Source organism: Fonsecaea pedrosoi, assembly GCF_000835455.1.
Source record: "Fonsecaea pedrosoi CBS 271.37 unplaced genomic scaffold supercont1.2, whole genome shotgun sequence".
Lineage (NCBI taxonomy): Eukaryota > Fungi > Ascomycota > Eurotiomycetes > Chaetothyriales > Herpotrichiellaceae > Fonsecaea > Fonsecaea pedrosoi.
The window spans coordinates 2437412-2456537 of NW_013550614.1; the positions used below are offsets into that span (position 1 = coordinate 2437412).

A 19126-nucleotide genomic window follows, 5' to 3' on the forward strand; every position below is an offset into this window, starting at 1 on the left:
GATGCTTCATTGCTTGTGGTCACCCTTGTATACTCGTGTACTGTGAGACAGCCACGGCAGACCGGAGGAAGCCTTTCCTTATGTACAATGCCACGACCCAAAAAATTCCCTAGGAGGCACTCTTGCTTATGAGTCGTAAATGGATCCCTTCTGTTTCTTGAGCCTCTCTACCCGCTCTTGCTCCACTTCTTTATGTCTCCCTTCGTAGTATTTAGCCAACGCCGTGAGATCTGCCGTGCCTTGTCCAGCGGAAACGTTCCAAGGGGACCCGAAGTTGAAAGATCTGGATATCCGGTTTAGTAACACTGATGCTAAGATTGCGGTCATCCGCAGAGAGGGTGTACGTACTCTTGATGTCGCAGAGGAGGACCCGCGGGATCTGTGGGTGTCGCAGCGAACAACTGCCTATCCGCCGCTGCCTGCTCCATCATGGTCGTGTGTATTGCATCCTTTCTCAACAACACCTCTTTGCCCGCGTCATATTGCCGCACCAGACGGGTGAGGGCATTGTCGCCGGGAGAGCTGGCGATTGAGTAGACGAGAATTGCGAAGGGGACGGAGCCAATGGCAATGTAGAATCCCCTCTGTTCACCCGGGAAGTGGTCAGTTTTCGCACGTCCTCATCAAATCTTTGAAGGGAGTCTCCTGCTCACGCCGAATCCTTCATGTCCCGATCCACCTGCGACGTGGAGAGCGCTCTCTCCAGAAGAATGATGATGTGCGTCTCCGTGGCCGTGGCCAGCTTCATGTCCAGCAAATCTGCGTTGTGGACGTTGTTGGATTGCACGTCTCCAGGGACGAGCTGCAGCTCTCGCCCCTCGAGAGACAAAAGACATGACGGCGGATGCTGCAGCGATAGAAGGGGGTCACGAGGGAGTGTTCTGCAATGTACTGTACTTCATGTTCATCGGCTGTCAAACTGCGGTTATACGTTCAAAGCTCTATGACGCCAAGAAATATCGGCCCGTCTATTTATCCGGCCCTCGCACATCCAATCTCAACATCCTCCCAACTTCCTACACCAATCGCACTTTGACACGACCTTCGCTTCAGTGGCCAGCGTCCTATCAATGCTCCTCGACCCAGAGGCGAGGGTACTTTGGTTCATGCAGTCCGGTCGATTATTATGCGGAGTGCTTCCAGACCGACTTGTCGTCACTTTGGTCGGGCAGCAACCTCCCATTCTCCAACCGTTGACGCCCAGTCTTGAGACGACCATAGCGCTTGATGCTGACCTTGCTTCCCACAGTTAAGTGTTTTTATGACTCAAATGACCTTTTCCTTTCACCATGATCTTCTGATTCTCACATTCTAGACTTGTTTTGTCGCTATTTTCGCGTTGTGTGTCAATAATGTACCGGTATATTTGTTGTCTCTGCCTCACTGGACGCCCTGAATACCTGCAAGACAGAAAAGATTTTTAGGCCGAGGGCACTTTGGTTTCGCTTCCGAAAGTAGGGTGATCAGAAAAGCATCTATTTCTTCTTCTATTTATTCTCTCGCTTCACCACAATGTCGACGTCTGCATATCTCACAAATGCCAGACCCCGGGGTAGGCCTGGGAGCTTCAGCGATACTTCTGAGAAGCAGACTCGCAGTCGAGCCTCGAGTTCGGCGTCTGCAAAGCTTTCCAAGACGCTGTCAAGGACTCTTGATGAGGTCTCTATTCCAAGGAATAGCCGTTCGAATTCCCCGGCTATCTATTTCCACCGGCAAAGGACGCACGACTCAAAGTGGTCGGATCCTGTGGTGGTTACATCTAGACATCCTGCCCTCTCCTTGCGATCCGACAAGAGTATCTCGTCAAGAATGGAGGATGACACAATTCATTCCCCGAGTTCGCCAACCAAGGTGAAACCACATATCATCAATGGGTCCCATGACCGACCGGATACATCTATATCAGATGCGCGTCCTCTCTCACCTACGAAATCCTCGATGACCGCTGTTCCCGAGGCTGTCGAGATTATGGGATCCCCTACAAGAGATGTGGAGCTTCTGCAAACCTCACAAGGTCTTCGGCAGAAGAGCTTGTCGTCGAGATCGCTTGCATCGATGCAGCCAGCTGTTTCCGAAGAGCCTCAGGACATCGTGCCTACCCAAATCACATCGCCATTCCCCCCGGTGCCCATATTAGCTCCCTGTTCTACTGATGTTGTAGAGCCATTGGCGAAGGGTTCCAAGTCGCCACTACGGGGAGAAACGATCCTCGGGTCTCCAAAAAGGTCCAAATCATCTTTGCACGAACCCATAGCTGCACCAATGGGCACAAGCCCAGCGCCATATCCTCATGACCCACTGGTTGCGCCAACTCCACAAGGCCCGGTAGTCTTTATACAACCTACATTTGGCCAACATCTTGCGGATTCCACGGAGGGAGACATGCCTTTCATGTCGAGCCCTCCGTTACCTACTGACGGGACCTATCTTCATGGGTACCCACCTCACGGCCGCTCGCCCTTAGCTTCGCCTCCATTGTCACCCTTTCTCCAGCAACCTGCTGGTAGTCCGCCACCACAGGGTGTGCCATTCCCACCACCCTTCCCATATCACTATCCCCATCCGTTCGTAGCTAACCCTAATCTCCAACTCGCGTTCTACCCACCACCCTTCCCTGCCCCTCCTGGGCCTTTTCCCTATCCAGATGCTGTGTCTCGATCCGGCTCTGCAGCACCTGATGATGAGCGCACGAAACTGCTTGAGAAAGTCTCAAGCGTCCTTCCTGACATCAATCGCTTACTGCACTACTACCAGGAAAGTCAAGGGCTTCTATCCGAGAAGGATCATCTCGTCAAGCAAGCTGAATCGCAGCACAATGAGGAGATTGCGAAGCTAAGAATTGAACTGAGCGCGTCCAAAGAAGAATACGAGCGCATCATAGGAGAGCAAGCTCGTGAAAACCTGAAGCTGAAAAACGAAATTACGGAACAAGGGGAAAAGATTTTACATCTTGAGGCATCTTCACGGGAGCTTGCGAGGGCGAATGAGGAGATAGCTAACAATCTGACGCTGAAATGCAGGACCTTTGAGAATGAGGTCGAGAACAGTCGGACTATAAATGAGCAGCTGACTGCAACCAAGGTTGACCTTGAGGACCAGATCGAAGCTGTCAAGAAGCAGCTTGATGACGAACGGATGCAGCATAAGCGCTCACAGACTGACTTGATTCAAGCCCATGAAAAGCAAATGGCGGACAAAGAGGACATTCATGTCAGATTACTAAATGAACACAAGGCCGGTCTTTCAAAACTTCAACTTGATCTGGCAGGTCTGATAACAAAGCATACACAGCAGAGAAGAGATCTGGAGTCCGCGCGCGCAGTCATTTCCGAGCACGAACAATCCTTGGCCACCAAACACAAGGAGCTGGCCGAGTCTACGCAATTGCACAAAAATCACATGGAGGCGCAGCGGAAGGCCATGGAGGAGACCGCAGAGCAGCACAAGCAAGAGTGTGCGGATTTGTCACAGAAATTGGCTCAAGCTATGGAAAAGCACAAAGATGAAATCACTGCACTGCGGGAAGGGCATCAGAAAGAGATTGGACAACTGCGCAAAGCAGCCGAAGGACGATTGTCAGAACTGATCACAAACCACAAGCAACGTGAATCGCAACTCCAGGATGAACTGAATGCCCTCCAGTCTATGGTCGAAGACCTTCAGGATGACCTTGAAGAGCAGCGTAACGTCAATAACAGCCTGAAGACTGAATTGGCGACTGCGCAGAAAGCTCACCAGGCACTTCAGACCACGACTGAAATGACCAATCAGCACCATACAGAATTGGCGGAATCTATACTTTGTTTGAGAGAAAAGCAAGCTCAATGGCAACGAGAAAGTGAGCGAATGGAGCGCATTTTGCGAAGCTTGGGCCACACAAGTGCGAATAAAGGAAAGGGTGACAACTTCTTGTGAGTGCGGTCCGTGGCGCCACTGACAATGATCATTCTCATTCGTTTCTAGGGTTTCTTCGGGCGCACGCCGCTGACAGGTCAATGCAGTGTAAGTGCATTCCAGTCGCTGGCAATATCAGTGGAAAATGTTGCGGAGCAGTTCTTCCGGGACCAGCCATGTTTGAATCAATTCCTGTTGCGAGCAGCTCGACTAAGCGGTCTCCCTGATATGACAGGCACGACGACGGTAGCTCGGACGCTTCGTTCCCTTTTCATTCAGAATCAGATATTCACTGTCCTACATCAGAGGATCTTTCGGCCGTTTTTGTTCACATCATCGCATGACGAGTGCGATGAGTCTGGTATGGAGACGTGCTTGTCTAGGGTGTCGAAAATGATCTGTGCGAAGAGCATCCATCGAGAAGCAATATGGAGAGCAATCACGATGCGGGCTCTCTACACCAGTTCCTATGGCCGTAAAGCCGCGAGCACGGTCGCAACCTCTGTCAGCAAGGAGATTGTCGACAAATTACAATCTATGACATTAGCCGAGTACATTCCTGGGTTGATAAAAGCGGTCCGCTCGATTACCAAGGCAGCAGTCCAGCTGTGGCGTCAAGTACGGGTCGAATGGGTGGCTGTCCGATCCAGCATGTCTCCAAAGATCTTGAAGACAGAAGGAACATCGAGTCCGGCCGATATCACGCTCAGGATACGACCACATATCTTCAGGGAATGCTCCAGGACTGTGGATGATGTTGGGAGGGACTCGGGTCCACCAAATATGCCACCTATGGCAGCTTGCATCTACCTTCAGGGTACCGCACTGTGTCAAGACTCGCCACTGGTCATAGCAAGGCGTCGGGAGCTGATGGCAGACAATGGATGGCAAGAGTGAAGTAGAAGGCATTGTACAACAGAAACCTTGTTCCAAACCAGAGGTCAGTAGTTGCACCTGGCCCGAAAGCGCGGATTGTGGTTACTTTTACGGAAACTCATACATGCGACCCACCGACCTGAGTTCTCGATACGAAGAGATATTATGAGCAGTCTGAGGAGTTGGCGCCAGCGATTGGACAGACTGACACGCACTGGCCACGGCACTGGCAAGGGGAAAGGGACAAGAATCTGCCCATGATTCTGCCCCAGGCTAGTGGGATCTGCTCTAATGATCCCTGTAGCGAAGACCAAAGGGCAGTGCTGGCTGCTCAGTGGCCTGTGGGCTCGTAAGGCTGATTCGGGGCTGTGCAGGCTGCTTCAGTGTGGGATACTCGAGGCTCCATGACTCCATGGCTGCTTCAAGCTTTGCTTTGAAGAAGGTTAGCTGGTTAGGCAGCAAGTGGAGGTCCCTTGCATCATACCGAGTAAACTGTATTATTGATTATTATTATCTATCATCACTTCGTACACCGTGGTACCATGGACCCGATACTCGTGGTCGAGACGGATCACCAAGTAAATTGTCCAACAGCTCCCACTGCGAGCACGAATACTCCTAATTGAGCTCACCGGCTTGGGGGAACCGGGCTTGTGGCTTGTCAGGGCCTTGTGTGGAATGATATCGTGGGTCCTTGCAGTGACCATCCCCGTCCGTCTCTGCTTGGGTCGAATCAACCCTGGGCGCCTCGACACCTCTAATGCGGGAGCTGAAAAGTAGTGTCATCCAAACCTCCAACAGCCGACCAACATGGCTGTGCTCACTTGCTCACCATTCAGGGACGGGCCCTGGTGGGCTTTCCATCTCCATCTCCACCTCAATCTTCCCCCCCGAGAGGAGGCCAACTGAGGCTTGATCCCTCCACCTGCGCGAGACAAGGAAAAACAACACCTCCACCACCACCTTCGCTCGCTTTACCACCAACCGTCACTGCGATCATCTGCTTGACTTTCCTCAAAGCCTTCTCCGGTCTGCTCGGCCTCGAAACCTTCCTTTTGACCCAAGTCCCTCGATCCCACCGCGCGCCTGCGAGCCTTTTTCCGCTGGCCGTCCTCCGATTCATTGTATTCATCAGGCTGTTTCCTCGCGGGTGCACTTCAATGCTTGGGTCGCGAACCACTTCTCTCACAGCAGCTCCGAAATCTGCCCTCAATCTGCCTACCTACGCCGTTTTCACTCACTGCTTCTTGCTGGTGGCTGCTCTTCAACACTTTCCACAGCCCTGTCCGTCGTCCCTCTGCGCGACCAGTCACATCTCTCGAGTGCCTGTCCGACCACATCAGCAGACACCACAATCGGGTGCCACAGATCTCCTGTGCTCCTCTTAACGATTTCCCTCTCGGCTTCTAGTGTATGATTATCCTTCGATTCACTCTCCTCTGTTTCCATCTCGACATATCGTGGTGCATCGGACAGCGCCGCGTATCCACGGCACCCACCAGATCAACGTCGGGCGCAGTCTTCAGTGACTCACTTTTTCTGTTCTTTGACTCAAGCAGCATCATTCCGTGCATTCTGGGATTGACGTCCTGGATCCGAGGTGTTCAGGATACGCAGATACCTACAGTAACCACAATATCCTTGACAACCTCACAATAGGCGGCCCATCCGCCTAACATGCCTCCGACGCCCTGAACATTCGGGACCTCTCAGATCGTCCCCACTTGAGAATTGAGCAAAATAGCAGGGACACATCTCGCTTTCCTCTTACCAGGCTGCACACTTGCGACAAAATGTCGCACTCGATCCCGAATTCCTACAGTGCCCAGAGGACTGGGCAGCAATCTCCGCTCCTGGCGACTCCAGCGTTTCACCTACCGCGACAAACACAAAGCCACCAGCAACACAGGGCGAATTCTTCAATGTCGAAGAGCCATCATCACAATGCGAGTATAACGTCAAACCCCTCTCAAGGAATGCAGGAAGTCGGGAGTGGATCGGACGTTTGGCCGGGCAATGCCCACTTCACGCTCCCAGCAGTGTCGAGTCCTGGATCCTTGCACCCTTCTGCTGACATTTACAACCTTGAAGAAGATACTCCGTACCGCGAATCCTCCTTTGACGATTTCTTGACAACGGAAGAATCCTCTGAAAACCCTCTGAGCGAACATACTACTCCACAAGAACAAATTTGGGAGCAACAATTCTTAACACAGGAGGCGGCACAACTTCAGATAGTCGATTCCTACGGCTCAAACGATTTTGAGGCCGCGCATGGAGTTTCAGGTAGCTCAGATTTACGAGGTTGTCTTCAACGCCCCGAGGACGGGCTGCCGAAATTCGTGTCTGGAGAAGAGCTTAGGAGTTCCAAGAGCTCCTCACTTGGCTCGCCTCTTCCTTTTCCTCCGCAAATACAAAGTGCCAGCCAGGGACAAAATCAATCAATGGACCACCTGGGCGCTTCCCACAAGAGGGGAGCCTCTCAAAACCTCAAAGTGGACACAACGCCTAACCGCGTCCTCTCGCCCAGTAACAAGGTGAACGCCTGGCAATACTCCGCCCATATACGTGCACCGAGTCCCGTGGTCATGATATCCGACTACGGAGCTTCTGGTGTGAAGCCTGAGATTCCACAGAACCTCATGCCTGCATCTGCAAAGCGAGGTCGCGAAGGCGAATCTTCTGAGGAGGACGAGGAGGAAGACGAAGACGAAGCTAGGCACGATGGAGCGGGACCCGGCGATGCTGATGTGTCCCCATCTCATCTCATGCCCCCGGATGTCAATGGCACGGAGAGTTCGCGTTCGACGCCAACCCAACGTCACGGGCTCGGACCACATTCGAGGAACGACGAAACAACATCCTCAACCAAAGAACTTGAAGAGCAGCGCCAGCTTGAGGAAAGAAACGCCGAGGTTCAAGAATGGCTTGCCACGAGCGACGCCGGAAGTGGCCCGGAGGATGGATCGGGAGGGAAAGCTTCTCGCCGGACACCTCAAGGCACAAGGCGGCGAGCTCATACCACTGAGGGTCGTTTAGACCATCGTGTCCCCGTATACTCGGACGAGCATATCCCTGGCCCAGGAGCTCTCGTTGATGTCGATTCGGACGACGAATATTTTGACGAAGTTTCGGTGCAGTCGTCGGACATTGAAGAGCTCACTGAGCAGGTCCTCGAGCATTATCGGGTTGTTAGATCCCCACGCCTCTCACCACGTGCTCTGGATGGTCATGCATCGACTGACCAAACCGCCTTCCCTCCGCTTGAAGATGAAACTTCGGCGGAATCGCAGGAGCCGCTCCCTACTCAGTTCATGAGGCGAGGCCCGTGGCAAGATCCGGTTCGTGGGCCTGTTGTCAGCACAAGGGGGCAACCGAACACGTCCAACGCAGCCGCCTACAAATTCAACGAGGAAGCAGCAAAGTGGGAAACTGCCTCTCGGGCTGCCACGTGGGGAACGGGACGTCGTCTCAGCGAAAGCGAAATCAACTCCATCGTCGAAGGCAGTCAAATTCGGCATCTGTCCCTCTCAAAAAGGGGCCGGGAACGAACGAGCAGCATCTTCAGCAAGGCTCGAGGCATCGTCCTTAGGCGGAGTAGCAGCAATATAAAGGAAGAGCCCTTAGCAGAGGACAACGAGACAGAGCCACGAGGACATGCCCACCGAAGCTCTGTTGGGAGCGTCAGACCCCAGAGGATGCCGAGTTTCGGCAAGCCAAAGTCACCTCCCTTGGATACGGGTAGTGCCTTGCTTGCGATGACTGGCCAGCTTGCAGCTGTCGGCCGTGGGAACTCGGTGGCCCGGGGTCTTGATGCCTCCAAGTCGACACGCCCCTTGCAAACGCTAAGAAAGCAGCGTAGCAAGAGTGACGTGACCAAGAATGCAAAGTCGTCTAACCCGGGCCTGGCTGATTTATTGACCAAGCACGGCGGACCGCCTATCCCAACTCTTGCGTCTCCGATGCATGAGCGCGAACCCATCCTGGCGGCACAGGTTAGAGACAACGAAGTGGCCCCTGCGGATGACGATGAAGATGAAACAGACGAGGTTGCCCTCAAGATGGATCTTGAGATTCGGGCGGAGGACATCAAGCCGACAATCGAAGGATTTAGGGACCATGCGCGGAAACTCAATCCCAGGCTCGAGCCGTATCTGGTTGAACGGGTTGGCCAGGAGCAGATTCGACGCTACAAGAAACTGATCGAAACCAAGATTAAACACACTCGGTCTGTCCAGGTTGCGCGCAAGTGCCCTTCGGGCAAGTTTTGTTTTGAGCTGGGCGGCGAGGCGACCCCGCTGGCGCCACGGGCCAGCACCAAGGATCCAGACATGACGCTGACACAATTTCAGATCAGCAACCCTGCTGACGATGAGGTGGACGAGTCTGGGTTCACCGACGGGATTGTCACGCCGGCACTGTTTCCTCCGGGGATCCCATTACCACCAGTACCACGACTTCCGGCCGAGTTTGAGTGTAATCTCTGCTTCAAAGTCAAGAAGTTTCACAAACCGTCCGATTGGACCAAGCACGTACATGAGGACGTTCAGCCCTTCTCCTGCACCTTTCCCAATTGTTCCGAGTCGAAGTCTTTCAAGCGAAAGGCCGACTGGGTCCGTCACGAGAATGAGCGGCACCGACACTTAGAGTGGTGGCAATGTTCGATCCAGGAATGCAACCATATTTGTTACCGTAAAGACAACTTTGTCCAACACCTGGTACGGGAACACAAGATGAGCGAGCCCAAGGTCAAGCGAGGTTCGGGTAGCAGCAAGAACAAGGCTGTCAACAACGGTCCCCAAGAGGACAGTGAAGTGTGGCTTATGGTGGATAAGTGCCGCTTTGAGACGGAAAAGAAGCCCCGAGATGAACCCTGCCGCTTCTGTGGCAACGTTTGTTCGAGTTTCAAGAAGCTGTCGGTCCATATGGGCAAGCATATGGAACAGATCGCGATGCCGGTCCTGCAACTGGTGGATATGGCAGAAGTGTCTCCTGACACCATTGTGAGCCCCATCGATCAACCGCCGATGATGGTGTCGTCGTTTGGTACCATTCCCGGAGCGATGAATAACGTGGATATGAGCAATCTCTCGCCATATCCTGTCAGTGCGACATCGGCCTACCAGACATCATCGGCGGGACAGTCACCAGCTTCGATGCACGTCCATGCTCAGAACGGAGGGTTTCCCCTCGAACAGGGATACTATAGCCCACATTCATTGACACCGACAGCCTCAGGGCAAATGATGGCGGGCGGCTACGGTGCTACGGCCAGCTACAGTCATCAGTCTCCTGTGTTCATGGGCCCGAGTCAGATGGAAGTGCCGCATTCACATAATCTGTCGCCTCAGAACGCAATGGTGACACCCCGATCTCAACCCATGGGTTCCGGGTATGAGAATGCATTCTACGACTCAACAGGTGCGATGTATACGCAAGCACCGATGCAAACCATGTACGTGAGCCCGCACTCGCACCCGCAATCGATGCCAGGGTATGCTGTAGCGGGGCAATATGCCTCATCCATGCTGCCGAATCAACCACGAGGGAGCAACGCCAACCCAATGGAACTTGAGGGTCGCGCAGGGCTGGGTCTGCAGACGGGTTTGCATGTGCACACGGCGCAACAGTATATGTACGGGGGACCGGGGACGGGAGAGACAAGTGCAGACATGCATTTTGCATGATCAAGTTGGAAGATGTTAGCGGATTCACTTTTTCCAGAGTGAGGCGGCGAGAGCGCCGAGGGATTGATTGTTCGGGAGTCGAGGAGTCCGGGATTTGGGATTGGGTGTGGTTCAGACCTTGATGTCGGAGAGGTTACGGTCGTATTTCTAGATACCCCGATGATGTTCTTTTTTGAGTCCCACGACTAGAGTCTGGGTTATGATTGGCATGGCAATGATCAATGCAATGATGGGACTATGCGAACAAGTTTGAGTTTTGCAACTTGAGATTGAATTCTGGAACTTTTGGGAGTTTTGAAAGTCAAGGACTTTTCGGAAGCAGTAGGGTGCCTAGGTGCATGAGCCAGTCAGAGGATTTGGTACGAGACAGACGATCAAGAGCGCGGGCCGCTGGAGGACAGGGCAAACAGGGTGTTGGACGTCAGTGGGGGCCGTGTATTAATAAACACCAGACACCAGGTATTTAGGTACGAGGACCAAGAGAGATAGGAAGAAAGAGGTACCCTTGGCATTTCACCAATGTACATAGCCACAGCTTGGGTTGCGGGTGCATGACCGCAGAGGGGAATCCGATATCCAGAGTAAGGGTTGATAGGTGTATATTTGTAAGTAGTATTGGTGAGTAGTGGTGTATTATTTGATATGATACATCGGAGTATCTATATCGATATTCATGGAGATACCTCGGTTCGTACGAGGTACAGGCAAGGTACCAAATCACCTGCTCTCCTGCTACGTAAGGATCCTCGTACAAATACTGACATTACAAGTCGCTGTATCCGTACCCAAAAGTCCCTGGCAGCAGCAGGCAGCAACAGGCAGCCACTAAGCCATAAATAGACTAGACCAAGGCACACTCACAGCTATCTAGGATCACTCCGGACTCATCATTGGCTGATTTCTTTCTGCCGCGACAAATGCCCCGTCTGACCGGTCACAGTAGTTCCAGTAGTTTTGTTACTTCCGGTCACGAGTCGGACAACTGAGGCAGATTTGAGCCAGTCATGAACGGCCACAACCGTCATTCTTCATCTCTTCTCATCTTTCCACCCAAAAACCCACCCCGTTCCATACGCGGTTATCCCTTCTTGCCCTTCTCTTTCACCCCCACTCTTCCTTGATACCATGACCTCGTACACCTCAACTGACTCTTACGCACACCCGGGCACTCAATTCACACACAACTGTTCAACTACACCACCTTTTCCCCTACCGCTCCTACACCGGTTGTTGCATCCCTTGATTCTTCGTTTCTTCTGAAATATCGTACTGGTTTCATTCTCATCCAGAAAAGAACCATGACTCCTCAACGACTTCTTCCACCATTCCGTTAATTCCACACGGCTGGATTGATCAGGCTCGTCTAACCAACCCGTGAGTCCCTCTTCCCATTACTTGCACCGCCCCCCCATGTCTTTCTCAAGTGCCCCAAGTCCCAAGTTGGTGCCAAACTCTCTCTCTCCCTTCCCTCTTCTCTCCTCTCTCCATGTTCATAAATTAATATCTAGTCTTCCTTTCCCCCCCAGCAGCATGGAGATTTGGCCTTCTTCAGCCGCCTCATTCTTGTCGAGTCGGGCCAAAAAAATCCTAGGCTAGGCTGAACGCACCGCCTTGCCTATGTTGATTGGCTATCTCGACCTCCACCGTTCTTCACAAAAGATGCCCTAGGCGTAATTCCTTCGTCGCCGGTCTCAATTCAATCAGGCGGTGTTTTCATACCGTCATTGAGCCTCTCTTGACTGTTGCTGGCTCTATCGTCCCTTGTTCGAGTGGCGTGTCCTCGCCTGCGCAGTCAGACCTTGGGCCTCTTGTATACCCCGGAATCTGCGCGGTTCGAATTGAACAACAGGGTAAGCATTCTATTCCCCTCCTCCAGCTGGGCGGGCAAGGAAACGAAACTTTTGCCTCATTTCATTTCGCATGATTGGGAACTAGTTACCTATCGGGTCTTTCTGTCTTTCTGTCTGGGCTGACTCTTAGGGTGTCAGTTATATTGCGTCCTTCGACCTCCTTTCTCTCGTCATGGTAGACAACCACTCTCGACCGCGTCAATCGGTCGTCAAACCTGCCTGGCCGACAAGATCAAATGTATATCCGGCACTGCCGCACCACCCTGTCCCTCCGGTGGTTTCTGACTCATTGCACCAGGCATTTGTCTCAATACCAGACGAGGGCAGTGCATCTGCGTCTGCCCTACACTCAGCCTACCCAACGGATCCTGTCTTGACAGGGTTGCAGACCCCGTTGACGGCCATGGCCTCCCCCGATGACCACATTCCTAGAAGTTTCTTTTCGTCCTCTGATGTTCCATTCCCGGACTACTCTGGCTCCTTTGAACCCTACCCGTTCCAACATATGCAAGGCGACTCCCAGTATTCCATTTCGTCTCCTGGCACATCCCTCCCACCTCGCTTTGTGGAATCGTCTTCTGATGCCGTCGACGGTGTTACCAGTCACCAGCCCGCTGCCGCACCATGGAATCATCTGACTGCCACCGGAGGAGTACTTGCTTTTTTATCTGACACAGGGAGCTCTAATGAACCTGGGCTGCCTCCACGACATCTGGAAACTCCCCTTCATGATCGTACATTCTCTTCTGCCAGCGCACAAAAATCCCTAGGAGATTCAGGCTACGAGACTCGATCAAGGAAATCTCAGCATGAAGTAGACTCGGTCATGGACGAGCAGACAGAAATGGATGACCAGGACATGGACGCGACTTCCCATTTGCCACCCTATGCTCATTCCACTCGCCCAACCAACGGCTCTCGTGCTCCGAACGCAACTCAACGACCGCAGCAAAGACCTGGAGAGTTGGAATGTTCGGAATGTGGGTATACGGGCAAGACAAGGTCCGATCTGAAGTAAGTTGTGTATGAATCCGTCTGCAGCTGCAAAGTTGACCGGCGCAATCGCAGAAAACACTGTGCTCGCCACAAGCGAGAGCACAAATGTCCCTTTGCGGAGTGCGCTCGGAACGCCAAAGGGTTTGCAACTGTCAATGACCTTGACAGACATCTAAAGGCGGTGCATAATATCAACAACCGGAAGACCAGATCCTACAAATGTTGCGCCGACGGCTGCAACAAAACGGGAAAGGAATGGCCTCGTTTGGACAATTTCAAACAGCATCTCAAAAAGATGCATGGCGAAGAGAACGTGGAACATTTACTTCAAGCGTACGTGTCCGCCCTCTACCGCATATTCTTCGCACTGACTCTTGCAAGGTCCAACAAATGGTATGAGCAGCAACATCAACATGCACATGCTGATGAGACGGCCTCCCTTGCGCCGTCGATCGCCTCGGCCTCGTCGCCCTTGGTTTCCGGTCACGATCGGTTTTCCCTTTCTGACAATAACAACAGCTATTCAAATGCCGACCTCATTTTCAATTCAAACAGGCCCGAGACTGTCCAGATGTCTCGCCAGACAAGTCACAATGGTCAGGTCAATAATCAAGATCTGATCCGGCCCTTGGGCCTAACCCACGCGATGTCGCAACAACATCAGGGCCGACACATATCCACGGCGACCCAGAACCACAGCTTGCGACAACCGCGAGCCTTTCCTAACCCGGACATCAACGACATGTCACCACCCACAGCCTACATGCCACGGGCTTGGTCACAGGCCGATTTTTCTCGCTATCAAGATCTGGAACAGCTCCCTCCCGACTTTACCAATCAAAGAGTTAACTACCACTTCTTCCCTCGTGTGCCTCGGAAGTCCATTGACGCTGCCGCTGCGGCACTGAAAACGAACTTTGCATACGACTCTGACCAATCCTGGAGATTCAAACGGCCCAATACAATTGCCGTCCCAGATCTTGACCAGGACCGGATGGCCGACTTCATCTCACCCCAGGAACTGCGGCATATTCCATCAGACCTCAAGTGCTCACAAGAAGAAGACCTTGGCTTTGTTGGAAGTAGTACCAACCCCGCCATCACCGATAGCGGCTTGGGGTCCTCGCCACACCAAAGCTACCAAGTCAACATATCCGCACTCGAGAATTCGTCCAAGTCTGAGCTCCAGAAGGCGATGGAAGAGGAAATCCACTCCTTTTTAGAACGTCATCGCTCCAAAGGAGGAAGTGAATTGCGCTCCGATGAGGAGATTTTGACTCAATTCCGCTTGTCATTACACGGCAGCGATGCCTTGACGAGTTACGCTGCCTCATCTGTGGGGCCGCGGTCGAGGACCACCGACGCCGGACTTTCTGGAGGCATGCGATCGCCTGCGACAAGGCCGACGCAGTTTCGGTGCCACTATGAGGGATGCAAAAAGGTGATGCCCAGGCAAAGTGAGCTAAACAAGCACATGAAACGGCATCAGAAGCCATATGGTTGTGTCTACGACGGATGCACCAAAACCTTTGGCAGTAAAGATGATTGGAAGAGGCACGAGCGGAATCAACACGAACAACAAGAGTGTTGGCACTGTCATCTATGTTTTCGTGTCTTTTTTCATGATTCATCACACTTCGTCACGCATATGCAGGAGGCCCATTCGATTCCACGACCCGAGGAACTGGCCCCGCAACGCCGAGTATCACGCAACCATCAGGGTCGATTCTGGTGTGGATTCTGCAAGGATATCATCGTACACCCGCAGACTGATACAGATGCCATCGCGTACCGCTTCGGTCACATTGCTAATCACTTCATGAAAGAGAACAAGTCAAGCAAGGAGTGGGTTGAACTCACAGGTAATGGAAAGACCAAGGGAGCACTATCTGAGGAGAGGAAGCAGAGCCAAGGTATCACAGCTGAAGAGGACGAAGATATCGCAGATGCCTCACAGACGCCCTCCTGTCGTTCTCAATCTTCGGCTTCCCAACAGAGCGGCCTGTCGCCAACCTACCAGCCTTCCTCAAAGCATGCCGTGGATCCCCGCAGCACTCAGCAGAAAATATCAAGTATGGGTCAAACCCATGGCACGACAGCAGTCTCTCGAACGTCCGATACACTCGACCACAGTCAAACTCGGAACCCGACCTCTGGTCGACGGCACCATCTGCCACGTAAAGCCTTTGCCACGGTCGTCACCTGCTGCCAGTGCGACGCATCCTACGCCTATGGCCTGAGCAAATTCTGTATGATGTCAGATTGTCAGCACGCGTTCTGCGACCGCTGTGTCTATGCTCACCCCAAGGGCGCCGTTTAGAGAATCAGAGAGACTCTTCTTTCTGATACTGTGTGCGCGCACTTGCTTCCCTGCAGCTCTGATATTCTCTTGACGGTTACGACAATTAGATCGCGTCGGTTCTTTTTCTTTTTCATTTATTGTTGATCATACCCCTATGTCCCACGCTGATTTGTTATGCCATTGCTGAAGGGTTGCTGTACGTACGACGACAGGTGTTGCTGGTTGGTTGGCGTTTGTCAAGCACGTTTCGTGTTGCCGTTTTGTCTTATTACTTGGATGAGATCATGCATGTGGCGGAGGGGGCTACGAGGAACAGACTTTTCTTTTTTGTTTCCAGGTCAAGCGACGGGTGGAATGGGATTTGGCAGCGCAATCCGGTCTGCGGTTCGAAGGACTTATATACACGGAGACACTTGGATGGGCATGGAATGGCTGGCTGTATTAGTTTGGTATTGTTGTGACGACACTCACCAACCCACTGGGACAATGGGACAATGGTACAGACACAGGGTTGGATTGTTGCATTATCAGCATTGATATTGACATTAGCATCGGGGCGTTTTTGGTATATAGGGCCCAGCTATTCAGTTCTGGGCCCCTTTTTGAAAGGAAGATTTGGCGGAGTTTTTAATGTTAGATGTTTTATGTCATCGAACTCCTACTTACCTACCTAAAGTGAGTGAGTGAGTGAGTGAGTGAGTGAATATGAAGGAGTGAATAAGTTCTGCTCCTTCATGCCATGTCATGCCATTCGTTGGCTACTACATATACAAAAACAATTTGCGGTCCTGGTTGGCCGTGAACATCGAAGCATATATGTAAGCCGCCTACATACATTTTATTCATTTATATGGATATTCATGTGTACGGATATATGGATATCTCTCTCTCTTCTATATATACCGAGTTCATATCTCTCAGCCCTGAAATGGAAATGAAGGAACTCACTTCGGTACCGGGGTATGAGATGGAGTGTGCGGTGTAGGTGTGTAGGTGTGCAAGTGTCTCGGTACTTAATACTACCTACCTACCTATGGTAGCACAGTCCCCTAAAGGGGGGAGGAGGAGGAGGAGGAGGAGGAGGAGGATGACGAGGCCCTTTGTTTTTAAGAGGGGAAAAGGAGAGCTATATCTCCTGTTACAAAGGGAAGCCGAGTCTGCTGTCAAAGTCCCATCCATGCCGTCTTCGCAATGCATTCTACCCCGGGCTTGCGCTTGCTTTGCCGGATCAGTCCCAGGTACCGCAGGTCGGCTAGGGCGCGGTAGAACAGGGCTAGAGTCCGTCTCTCGTCGTTGCTCTTGTCGTCGCCACCGACTTCGTCATCGTCATTGTCGTCATTATCATCGTCAAGTCCATCTCTGTCTGCGTCTGGCGAAGCCGATTCCGTGCCGTGTGAGAGCGTGTCGCGGAACGCGTCCCACAGGTCCCGCACGTTGACCACCGTGCCGGCTTCGTTGAGCATGTTCAGCAACAGGCTCGTGGGCGGGAGGTTGGCCTTGTCTGGCACGTCACCCCTAGTGGCGGCGTGTGCTTCGCCTGAACCCCGAGGCGTACAGCATGAGCATCCGAGATAGTCTGCCGGTCGAGTCAGGGCGCGTTCGAGGCAGTACCGCGGACGCGGATGCATGGTCTGCGCGAGAGGGGACTTTTGCGCCATGGTGTACGCCTCGGCCATGAAGTGGCGGAAGGGACTGATGAGATGGTGTTCGGGGGAAGAGGACGATGTGCGGCTCTCGAGGTATCGGCGTAGGAGGCTGATGAACTTTTCGGCTTCCGAGGGGCTCGCATCTGTCCCCGTCTCTGCCTCTGGTTCTACGCAAGACCGCTGGTAGTCGTGTAGATCCCGCAGTTCTGGGACGGAGCCTTTAAGCAGTTGTGTGGCTGACACCTCAGACGAAAGATTTTGGAGGTCGTCTTCAATGGCCTCGAAAATCTCCGATTGTGTCAGGTCTGGTAGGGATTGCAGGAGATGGGTCTCGCTCTCCCAGCGACTGTACGACTCCAATTTGAGCGTGCAGTGGTATATGTACCTCAGAGTGGAGACGGCGGACAGGCCTGAACGCATGATTCGTTTCCCCGACTCGATCGCTTCGACAACGACCCTCTGAAGTTCGTCGTCAGACACAAGCAGGCGGCGCACGGTCTCCCGCTCGGTCTTGTTGCCTTTTGCCAGCGCTTCGCAGTGAGACCTGAAGCTGGCGAGGTTGCGAATGGCCTGGCACAGTACCGGGCTCCATGGCGATTTCGTAGTGGCCTCGGTGGACAATCTCGAGAGGGGATTCGCGAAGAAATGAGACATGTGAGCATACTTGATGGCACGAGCAAATGTCGCCGGGGTGGTGCCTTGGTCTTCCGCCAAAGTGGCCAGCTCGTTGACGACTGATGGACCGAGAAACACTTCTGCGGTCTGATCATGCTGAATGGCCTCGTACAAGTCAAACAGGCGATCCTCCAGATTGAAATCCGGACTCGTCGCAAAGATTTCGGCGTCGAGCATTGAAACCGTCTGTCTAGATAACCGAGACTCGAAGAGTTCCACAGTAGTCGATATCCCAACAAAAAGAATGATTGGAATCCTGTCCGACCACGAGTGAAAGGTCGAGACCAGTTCCGCAAAGATGGACGTGTCGAAACCTTCGACGTCCATGATGGATATCACCACTCGCTCGATGTGATAACGTAGGACGTACCGCTGAAGTAATTCCAGGTCGAAGTTCATCGGGATCAGGAGTTTGTGCTCGTTGAGGAACTCGGTATACTTCTCAGCTCCTTGGTGACCAGAAATCGCGGATCGAACCACGTTTTTCAATGCCGTCTGAATGTTTGGGCAGTGAGCTGGCTGCAGAGTGACCAGTACTTCCGGTTCTCTGGATGTGTCTCCTCGCATCGTGCTTTTCCACCTCTCATGAAGGTCGTGGTGGTGATTCGTGTTTGGGCCCAAGGCAAGCAACGCCGTCTTGAGTCTCTTGTGTGTGCGAAGGTTGTCTGCATTCTGGGAATGCGCAAATCTCATGACAGGACCAACAAATCCTTCATCAACCACATCCACGATCCTCTGGATCTTTTTCTGCTGTTCGGCCCATACTGTTTCGAACTGGCTTCTTCGCAGGCCGGCATCATCCGGAGATTCTTGTCCACCCAGCACTCGCGGCCACGAGTACTCTTCTTGAGCATCCTTCGGGGGGACTTTACTCAACTTCCGCCTCTTCTGCGGCCTCGGATCGATCTCTTGGGTGTCTTGATTGGTAGGTTTGAAGATGTAGCAGGTCTACCAATCATTAGCATATAGCCGGAGAGGGATTTATGTCCAGCTTACCGTGTGAGATACGTCGTCCATCTGGGGGGTTCTGGACTCAGCAGCACTTCGTTCGGTTCAGATGACTTTACAAAATCGAGCCGAGACGCGCTTCTATTGAGGCGCGTCGCGCAAGGAGATGGTTTAGTCTGACAGAAACCCAAGTGCAATATTTGACTTTATTGCGGGAAATACTTTGTCAGACAGACATTCCATATATTAGGG

General features: G+C 52.6%; 5 protein-coding genes across 5 annotated transcripts; 3 read left to right on the plus strand and 2 right to left on the minus strand.

Moving 5' to 3' along the window:
* Positions 1-126: 126 nt before the first annotated feature.
* On the minus strand, positions 127-748 carry Z517_02826 (uncharacterized protein; the record flags this gene model as incomplete). Its single annotated transcript, XM_013431935.1, has 3 exons — positions 127-283; positions 349-584; positions 680-748. The coding sequence occupies 3 exons, from the start codon at positions 746-748 to the stop codon at positions 127-129; spliced, it is 462 nt and encodes a 153-aa protein (XP_013287389.1).
* A 764-nt stretch (positions 749-1512) lies between these two features.
* On the plus strand, positions 1513-4791 carry Z517_02827 (uncharacterized protein; the record flags this gene model as incomplete). The annotated part of the gene is made up of 2 exons (XM_013431936.1): positions 1513-3911; positions 4002-4791. 2 exons carry the CDS (start codon positions 1513-1515, stop codon positions 4789-4791), a joined length of 3189 nt encoding a protein of 1062 aa, XP_013287390.1.
* A 1772-nt stretch (positions 4792-6563) lies between these two features.
* On the plus strand, positions 6564-10457 carry Z517_02828 (uncharacterized protein; the record flags this gene model as incomplete). Its single annotated transcript, XM_013431937.1, has 1 exon — positions 6564-10457. One exon carries the CDS (start codon positions 6564-6566, stop codon positions 10455-10457), a length of 3894 nt encoding a protein of 1297 aa, XP_013287391.1.
* A 2022-nt stretch (positions 10458-12479) lies between these two features.
* Positions 12480-15623, plus strand: Z517_02829 (uncharacterized protein; the record flags this gene model as incomplete). The annotated part of the gene is made up of 3 exons (XM_013431938.1): positions 12480-13321; positions 13376-13636; positions 13685-15623. The coding sequence occupies 3 exons, from the start codon at positions 12480-12482 to the stop codon at positions 15621-15623; spliced, it is 3042 nt and encodes a 1013-aa protein (XP_013287392.1).
* A 1145-nt stretch (positions 15624-16768) lies between these two features.
* Z517_02830 (uncharacterized protein) lies at positions 16769-18943 on the minus strand (the record flags this gene model as incomplete). Its single annotated transcript, XM_013431939.1, has 2 exons — positions 16769-18874; positions 18923-18943. 2 exons carry the CDS (start codon positions 18941-18943, stop codon positions 16769-16771), a joined length of 2127 nt encoding a protein of 708 aa, XP_013287393.1.
* Between the last annotated feature and the right edge of the window lie 183 nt (positions 18944-19126).